The sequence below is a fragment of the Portunus trituberculatus genome, chromosome 49 (genome assembly GCF_017591435.1).
Source record: "Portunus trituberculatus isolate SZX2019 chromosome 49, ASM1759143v1, whole genome shotgun sequence".
Classification (NCBI taxonomy): domain Eukaryota; kingdom Metazoa; phylum Arthropoda; class Malacostraca; order Decapoda; family Portunidae; genus Portunus; species Portunus trituberculatus.
Window position 1 is genome coordinate 21,724,984 of NC_059303.1, and position 10,000 is coordinate 21,734,983.

At 39.7% G+C, this 10,000-nt stretch overlaps 1 protein-coding gene across 7 annotated transcripts in view; it reads left to right on the top strand.

The window, feature by feature from the left end:
* Positions 1–9,064, top strand: part of LOC123499058 (connectin-like) — an 831,458-nt gene extending 822,394 nt beyond the window's left edge. For all 7 annotated transcript variants that reach the window (XM_045246648.1, XM_045246646.1, XM_045246652.1 and 4 more), the window contains exon 7: positions 9,042–9,064. In XM_045246648.1, the coding sequence (XP_045102583.1) occupies positions 9,042–9,049 (8 nt within the window). In that variant the 3' untranslated portion in view covers positions 9,050–9,064. The remainder of the gene's footprint in view (positions 1–9,041) is intronic.
* The last annotated feature ends 936 nt before the right edge of the window (positions 9,065–10,000 follow it).

A 10,000-nucleotide genomic window follows, 5' to 3' on the forward strand; every position in this document is an offset into this window, starting at 1 on the left:
CGTCCTCCCCTCCCGTCCTCCGGCCCTCCATCCCCCAGCCTCATCAGCCGCGGCGGGGCATCATTATTCATAGACGCTGCACGTATAAAACTGAGCTGCGGTGATACGCTGGCCTTGCTCGCCGCTGGCTCCCTCATGCCGCCATGTTGAAGCCCAAGTTCATTCTCTGGGATGAAGAAAACTTAGGACCCTCTCTCCCCGTGTCCTGCTGGTAGTGGTAGTGGTGGTTGTGGTGAATGGCTGGCTGGTGCTAGTGATGAGTTTGTTATGGCCTCTAAGGGGGATGTATTTATTGTTTCTTGGTGAAAAATACTTGTACTTTTAATTTCTCGTCCTCTTAGTGAAATTATATTAATTTTTCGTTCTGTTGTGTGTTCCTACTTTTGCTTTCTCGCCATCCTGATGAGAAAAATATGACAAATTCATTACTTTTCGCCCTTTTAGTGAAAAGTATTTATTACGTTCTCTTCTCGTGGTGAAAACAATTGCCTGTCCTCGTAATGGGAAACGCTTCTACTTTTCCTTTCTCCTTCTCTAAATGATTGTTTTCTTCTTTGTGAAATATTACTTATTTATCGTCTTGTGAATCACGCATCCTTTCTAGTTCTCTTTGTGATTTTTTTTATTTATTCTTTCTTAAATGAAAAATGCGCTGCCTGTTTAAAAATTTGTGTGGTGAAGTTTTAAAATAGTACTTTCTTTCCTTTGCCTTTGCCGTGTTCAGTTTTTTTTTTTTTTTTTTTTTGCATTTTATTTTTACAGTGTTGAAGGGATAAGAACCTTTTTATTGCTTCTATATCGCTTTAATAAAATATCTCCTCCCACACCGTTTCTTACTTTACAACTATTTTTTTTTTTTCGCTTTTGTACCAAAACGGTTATATCCCGTCTAGTTTTTATTTTTCATTTTCTTAGTGGTAATGTGTGGTAATGATGTAAGTTTGTCATTTCCTTGTTCAAATGTCTTTGTTTTTTATAATCTAACTTTGGCATGGTCTTTAGTCCTAGTCTGCGATTTAATGACTTTATCTCTCTCTCTCTCTCTCTCTCTCTCTCTCTCTCTCTCTCTCTCTCTCTCTCTCTCTCTCTCTCTCTCTCTCTCTCTCTCTCTCTCTCTTATGATCTTATGCTCTTATGCTTACATTCCTCGTCAAGACTATAGGTCCTCATCTGATCGTGCTGTGTTGACAATATCCACGTCCACGCGTCATCCTGCTGTCCTGCACTAAATTGACCCTATTCGTCGTCTTTCTGTGTGCTGTGTAGACTCCCCGAGCTGTACTGTAATGAGTGCTTATGCTTTCATTGTGCCATTTTGAGTGCTGCTGTCATTGTGCTATGCGTCTTCCAGTGTTGTGTTGAGTGGTGGTGCTGTTATTGTGCTGCGCCCCGCTTCTCGCTATTTCTTCGGTGTCTTTGTCGCAACTCCCTCGGCTGTGCCGTGTCGGAACGCCTGCTGTCCCATAACACTAATTCTAGTCAGTCTTTCTTGCTAAGAGAGAGAGAGGGAGAGAGAGAGAGAGAGAGAGAGAGAGAGAGAGAGAGAGAGAGAGAGAGAGAGAAAATGTGGTTTTTATCTTATTTTAAATTTCATCCTTTTTGTATATCATTTTTGTTTGTTTTTTTCTTAGATCTTCAGCTTGCGTTCTTTCCTTTATGCTATTATTTTATATACTGCTAGTACTACCACTACTACTACTTTTACTACTACTACTACTACTACTACTACTACTACTACTACTACTACTACTACTACTACTACTAACTACTAACTACTATCACTACTACTACCACCACCACCAATAGCTTGAAGATTCAGCCGCTTAAAGTTCACACCAAGTCGACGGTCCTTCCTGCTCGTGCTACCTTTTTGGGCTTAGAGTTCTTTCCTTTATTTCCGTAGCAAGTTTTCCTGGTTTAAGTCACACACTCCTCTCTCGCCCCTCTCATTTTCCTTACCTTCATCCCCTCGATTCGGCACCTTGCTCTCATTTTCTCTTCCTCCTCTCTGTTCCTCCCTGTCATTCGCCCCTTCTCCCCTCGTGTTCCCTGTTCCCTCCCTGTCTCTTTATCCTGTCAACCTTTTCCCTTCCCACTCCCTGCCCCTTCTCGCCTCTCACTCATTACGGCGCCCTCCACCGTCACGCTCTCTCTCTCTCTCTCTCTCTCTCTCTCTCTCTCTCTCTCTCTCTCTCTCTCTCTTTCTCTCTCTCTCTCTCTCAAAATAATGGAAAAGTATAATGAATACGAGATAATAACGTTTTATCATCTGTTAAAGTTAATGGAAGGGAATTTTTTTGTTAGTTGTCTGGGGTTTTTTTTTTTTTTCTTTCTTTTTCACGTGAAAGAAGAGTTGTGGTCGTTTTTCCTAAGTTAAGGAAATGTTTTAGTTGTTGTTATTTCGTTTATTTGTTTATTTTATCAATTTCCTTGGTTTAATTTATTTAGTCTGTTTTTTCCTATATATTTTTCCATTCTTTTTAATTAGTCGGTTGTTGATAACTTTATCTTTTTATTATATTCTATTTTATTTACCTATTTTTATTTCATTTATTTATTTATTATTCTATTTCATTTTTTTGTGGAACAGAAGAGAGGAAGGTTCGTTTGTCTTTTGTTTGTTTCACCAGATTGAACAATGGGGCTTTATTTATCTTGTGTGTGTGTGTGTGTGTGTGTGTGTGTGTGTGTGTGTGTGTGTGTGTGTGTGTGTTGTTTCTTTATAGAGATGCCACTATTTCGTTCGTATCCTTTACTTCCTAAATATCTTGCACTTACTCTCTTTCTTTTAAACTGCTGACGTAAAATTTCAGTTTATATTTTATTGTAATTTGCCTTTTTCATTATGTCTTTGTTTTGTTTATCCACTTAATGTTTGATATGGACATAGTTACCCAAAAATGAGTGACTGTCTTTATTCATGAATGTAGATAAATATATACTTTCTTCGTTTGTATAGCAAAGCTTGAGAGGTCACCAACTCTACTTTCTCAGTGTCAGTCTTACTTAGATATTTTCCATACGTATAACTGTGCAGGTTATTGTGATGAAGTTGATGTGCAAGTGCTTCGATCTGCATTTCGTCTTTCATGCATTCTAGACTCCATATATCCATACTCGAAATTTGTTTATTGTTCTAGCTGTGTCGGTTCACGGCTAAAATTCGCTTAGGTCAGCACTATTACTTATTCAGTAGAGCCACAAGAAGACGAAGGTTTCCTGATTCCTGCTCTACAATTAGTAATAATTAATACCTCCCTGTACTTAATCACGATCACGGAAACTAAAGGTGTTCTGGCAGCCTCTCCGTCAGCACTGCCTCCGAACCTTTGCTTGTGATAGGCTCTAGGAATACATATCACCGTCATGATGCAAGCACCAATGAAAAATACTGTTAAATATAGTTAATTTCAAATAGACTCAACAGATGCTGCCTATGTATATTATCAAATATCATACGAGGAGTGTTGAACACTATTGCTGTTGTTGTTGTTTCTGTTTTATTATTGTTAACCCCTTCAATACCATGACGCCCTTACATATTCATTCTGTTTACTATTTGGTGATTTTATACAGCTTCAGAAACTCATGTGGGGTTTCCAATAGTGAAGACTCTGGCCATTAATGTTCTGACCTCATTAAACCCTTCTTAATGTCAATAAGATTATCTAATCGTACACAAGTTTCAAGTTAATGAGTGTTTATGATCAAATGGAACAGAAGCGAGCATGGGTATGCATAGATATGTTAACAGAAACATAAATGATCCAGTCAGTCACTTTATAATTTTCTCACTCAGTCATCGACGAAGTCATCTAGTCAGCTATTCAGCCAATCAGTCAATCAGTCTCTCATTCAATCAGCCAGTCAGCAGTTCAGATAGACAATAAGTCAATTAATCTATCAGTTAGTCAGTATTTCTACTAATGTCTGTTCCACCTATGAAGTCCGTTCAGGGTGGGGCAGGTCACGTTGTTTGCCTCTATCCATGCTGCTAAATCAGTCATCTTACATATGTCTCTGTCTTATTTCCCGTTCATGTGCTATTTGAAATTTATGTTTATGTATATGCTGTATATAGTAAAGGAAGCTACACAGTACATGCAGTAAGTGTCGATGTTTAGGGTTATAGCAAAGATTTATATCAATTTTATGACATGTTACCACGATATAGTGGTGGTGGTCGGCGTGTCCCTTTGGGTCCCTCACCCGGGTAGAGTCAGGTCAAGTGTCACTGCTCACGCCTCACATCCTCTCTGGCTACCAAGCAAGATGGAAACTACAACCCAGACTTTTACCTCATATAGATGGTGTGGAAAAAAAGTCGAAAATGAATACTAAATAAATACTAAATATATCAAATATAAACTATATATAGTATAAGAGAGAGAGAGAGAGAGAGAGAGAGAGAGAGAGAGAGAGAGAGAGAGAGAAAAAAAAAAAAACAGGAAGCTTGCGCATAGGCAGGTAAGGAGACAATTTTAATCTAATAATTGGTGGTCGAAATGGCAACGCCGCACTCATGGGAATTCCGGAATCTGCCACACTTAAAACGGACTTCATAGATGGAACAGATTATAGTCAATTAGTTAAACAATCAGCCAGTTAGTAATTCACTACGCCGATTAGGTCACAATACTCAAGAAAGAAGAAAACACTACTATTACATCCCGCCTGTTGCTCTCACGATGCACGCACACACTGAAGTAAGATATATTGGTATATTGGTATATTGTCAGCAGTGGCGGTGAGCAGATGAGCGGGAAAGCGGATTGGCTGTGGTGGGAGAGATAGAGGATGGTGAGCGAACCACCAGGTGTTTAGCTAACTTGCAACCCAACAACTGGTCAACGATTACCGAAGACATGGTGACAAATGGTGTGTTCAGAGTGATTAATATTGTTGTAGAAGTGATAGAATACCCTCCATTAAGCAAGACAGATGGCCTGGTCATGGCGCCGCTTCTCTCAGAGATAAATATATAAACTTGGTCGCAAGGGTCATCGGCCCTAAGCGTAGAGCAGATAAACAATAACAAAGGAAGTGATATGCGATTAGATGTAACAAGAGACGAAAAAAAGAAGGAAGTTGTGATGGAAATACGGGAAATTTTTACTTCAACTTTTTCTCTAGCGAACAGAAGGAAAGAGAAGTGTGTGTGTGTGTGTGTGTGTGTGTGTGTGTGTGTGTGTGTGTGTGTGTGTGTGTGTGTGTGTGTGTGTGTGTGTGTGTGTGTGTTTGTGTGTGACAGAAAGAGAGAGAGAGAGAGAGAGTATGGGGGAGGGTGAGGACGGGGAAAACATAATGAACAAAGTTGTAAGTATTAAAATTAAAAGAAAAAACGGATACATAAGTAGAAAACAAAACATTTGTACAAATCGTGTTGCTTAAATCTTTAAAACACACTAAAAAAGCATTTAACTATTCTGTACCGTTTTGAAATTAGTAAAGGTTAGGCAAATAATTGGTTGAGAATGTACTACAGAAAAAAAACAGCTGAGTTAAACGTCGCTTTCTGAAACACTTCTGTACCACATATTCACTAATTTCAAATTGTTTTCATTAACATGTCTGAGGTATTTAAGAGAATTCTTTTGTGATTCTAGTGCCAGAGTATCAAGATTTCTACACTAATTAGAGGAGAACCGCTCTTCAGAACCCGGCCAATCTTCTATGTAGTCTTTGAAAATAGTCGTGGTGAGAGAGCAAAGCCTTTCGGAATACCCGCAGCCTCCGGCAGGGTTACCTCTGTCGCTGCTTCGAGAACCCGCCAAGTGGAGACGGCGCGTGGAAATAAGCAATCTCTGAGGCGGCCACATAAATTAAGAGCAGCTCAGAAATCAAGGGAAATCAAATTAACTCTATAATTAGTACCCATCGCGGCGGTGAGAGCAGGCTGTGTATTGACGTGATGGTGGTGGTGACGGTGGTAGTGGTAATGGCGGTGGACTTGATGGAGTATGCTTTGTGTGGGGATGGAGAGAGGAAGGGGGAGGGGTAGGAGGCCGACAGACAGACAGACAAGTAAACAGACACAACTTACACACACACACACACACACACACACACACACACACACACACACACACACACACACACACACACACACACACACGTAAAAAGGGATCTTTTGAGGTTATGATAAGCAAGAAAGCTTCACTTATATGACAACGTAAAGAGAAAGAAGAGGAGGAGGAGGAGGAGGAGGAGGAGGAGGAGGAATAAGAAGAGGGCATTATATTAATAGAGGAGGAAAAGAGAGAGAGAGAGAGAGAGAGAGAGAGAGAGAGAGAGAGAGAGAGAGAGAGAGAGAGAGAGAGAGAAAGGTTGTCGAGGTGAAGTAGGGAAAAATTTGTGGTGATGATGGTGGTAATAGTAGAAGTAGTACTAGCAGTAGTAGTAGTGGTAGAAATAGTAGTAATAGTAGTAGTAGTAGTAGTAGTAGTAGTAGTAGTAGTAGTAGTAGTAGTAGTAGTAGTAGTAGTGGTGGTAGTAGTAGTAGTAGCAGCAGTACTGGTAATAGTAGTAGTAGTAGTAGTAGTAGTAGTAGTAGTAGTAGTAGTAGAAGTAGTAGTAGTAGTTGCAGTCGTGGTGGAAGTAATTGTGGTGATGGTGGTGGTGATAGTGGCGGTAATGGTACTGGTGGTGGTGCTGGTGGTGGTAATAGTGGCAGTAATGGTAGTGGTGGTGGTGCTGGTGGTGGTAACAATAATAATGGTGGCGGTGCTGGGGGTGGTGGCAGTTCCTATAATGAAAAGACATAAAGCGATTATGATAATATCCTTCTTTGTGCATATAGGTGATAAACAAAACATCAAAGGAAGCTGACAACAAAACAAACGACGAGAGAGAGAGAGAGAGAGAGAGAGAGAGAGAGAGAGAGAGAGATGCAAATATACAGCCAGAAAGAAAGACAGGCAGACAAATATAGATCTTCTTGTCCTTTTTTTTCTCTTTCTCTTTCTTTTACCTTTTTTCTCCTGTCAGATCATCCATAAAAACTTTTTATTAATTATTTTTTACTTCCCCTTCTGCCACGAGCCATTAAGTCAGTAACTCATTGAGTTTTCATAATGTTTCCTCCCAAGGTATACATGTTGACTTATCCCAACCACCATTGTTATTATTCACTGGCTTATAAGTATATTTATTGTCTTATTAAGTAATGTGGAGGGGAATTAATTCTGCTCTTCAATTTATTAGAATTAGTCTCTTACTTCCATATTGAGTTATGAAATATTGACCGTGCGTTGCCTTACCTCTCTCTCTCTCTCTCTCTCTCTCTCTCTCTCTCTCTCTCTCTCTCTCTCTCTCTCTCTCTCTCTCTCTCTCAACTTCCATTTTTTTCTTACACACACACACACACACACACACACACACACACACACACACACACATATCACACACGCGCGCGCTCACACACACACACACACACACATATCACACACGCGCGCACACACACACACACACACACACACACACACACACACACACACACACACACACACACACACACACACATATCACACACACACACACACACACACACACACACACACACACACACACACACACACACACACACACACACACACACACACACACACACACACACACACACACACACACACGTAATCATAAATTACATATAATAAGTAAAGTACTTAAAATTCACGTAACGCATCAACTTTCTCACCAGCACACCAGCAGGCGCAGAGAGAGAGAGAGAGAGAGAGAGAGAGAGAGATTGATTGATTGATTGATTGATGTGTTTATTGGCCTTTAACTTTTTTTTTAAGTATATATACATAAGATGGATATAACAGCATTAATCAAGCCAGGTATGTTAAGCCGAAACATTTTTACAGACCGGTTGAATTACCTAAGAAAAAAAAAAAAATACACGTTGAAGGTAGTACTAGGTTCTTCGGGCGAATGGCCGTTGGAGACCAGACTAGGAGATAGACGGCTTTTCTAAAAGTTTGTCTCCATCCCTTCCTGATTTAACCTTGTCTGTGTTGGCTGATGAAATTAATGATATATGGTTTATTGTCGTCTTTGTTTGTTGATGAAATGCGTCAAATTTCTTATTTCTGTCTGTTTCCTGGAGATGAAATTGGTCAAATGGTTTATTCTCACTTGTGATGGCTAACAGAATTCGTGAAATGATATTCTTTTCTGTTTCTAATGCATGAGTTAACCAGTATTTTCAATCATTCATGCCTTTATCTGGTAAACTCTGGAACTCTCTGTCTGTTTCTGTATTTCCATTTTCCTACGATTTAACTTCTTTTAAGAGGGAGGTTTCAAGACATGTGTCCCTAAATTTTGAATAACTCACTTGACCTTTAAGGGGACCGGCAACACAGTGGACTTTTTTTAAAAATTTTGTTGCCCTTGGCCAGTTGTCCCTCCTGCATAAATAAAAAACGATGAAACTATTGAAATGGATTATTTTTGTCACCGAATTTTGATATCGTACGTGAAATGACTTACTTTCCTCTCAGATTGTTGATAAAATCCATTAAATGGCTTATTTTCGTTACTGTGCACTGATGAAATAAGTGAACATGGTTTGTATCGTCTCCGTTTGCTAATAAGGTTCATGAGCTAGCATTATGAACTTTACTAACCCTAGTAATAAGAGAGAGACGTTCTTTACACTTACGGGCTCCTACGCCATTTCCTTCAACCAAGTCAAGGCAAGAAACAAACCACAGTACTCTTGGCGCCCTTCATTGCTCTGTAAGGGATCATTCCGTTGTAATGCGAGCGAACAGAGGCGCCTCGTCAGACATTAGCCACCAAAGACCTTTCTCATGAATCTTGGTCCTCGTCTCGCCTCGCCTTTATCCCACATTATGACATATTAAATCTTCATTGTGCCTTCACGCGTGCATTAAACCCTGGTGATACAATATCTGCTTGATGGCGCAGTAAAGGCGACGCCAAGGGATGGCTGGCGAGGCTGACGCTGCATCATTAACATGGGTTTTACCATTGCTGCTTTTAGAAATATATCTTTTTTTTCTCTTTCGCAGGTACGTAGGGGAGGAGATGGCTCGTCCGAACCCGCCAATGAGAGGTAAAAACAGACCGTTTGTTGGTCCGGCGAGCTGCGGCCGGGTGTGTGTGCTCATTAAAAAGACAATGGGGTAGTAGATAGTGTTTCTCCAGGATGTGGTGGAGTCTACCGCCGCAATATTCGGATGGAGGGAAGGAGTGGCGTAAGAACAAGTCGTTTGTTGTTCCTTGGCTTAAGAACACTTGGCATCACCTGATTGCCAAGGGATGGGCATTGTGAAGGCTACATGCGGACGCCGTATCTTGCCCACGCCCATGTAACTCATCCAAATTAGTTACTGTGAGTGTGAAACGAAGGGAAGGACTGTGCATTTGCTTTTATTTTTTCTATGTAAGTGGGACACTTGTCTATATAGCAAAAATTATGTTATATCTAAAAAAAAAACCAATGAGTCAAAAGACGATCATCCCAAACCATGTCTTCCCAAAGTAAGTGTCTTGAAATCACTTCTTAAAACCAACCCGAAGGTTACTAAAGATGCATATACTACCAAGCCTGGGCCGCCCCGTGTCTTGGTGTAGTGGTGGAATGTCTGCTGCTCCTTCCCTCATCCATCTGACTTATAAAACACCACCTCCACAACTGCCACCAATGTGCGTGTAATTACCCTTAACTTCACTCACAATCTATGTGCGTGAGCCATGGTGAATGTAAAGCAGGCACGAGTAAATGGTTAGACATATGGGTAGGTATATAGACAGACAGAGAGACGTCCAGACAGTCACAGATAGTCAAATAGATAGGCAAAGTATATATATATATATATATATATATATATATATATATATATATATATATATATATATATATATATATATATATATATATATATATATATATATATATATATATATATATATATATATATATATATATATATATATATATATATATATATATATATATATATATATA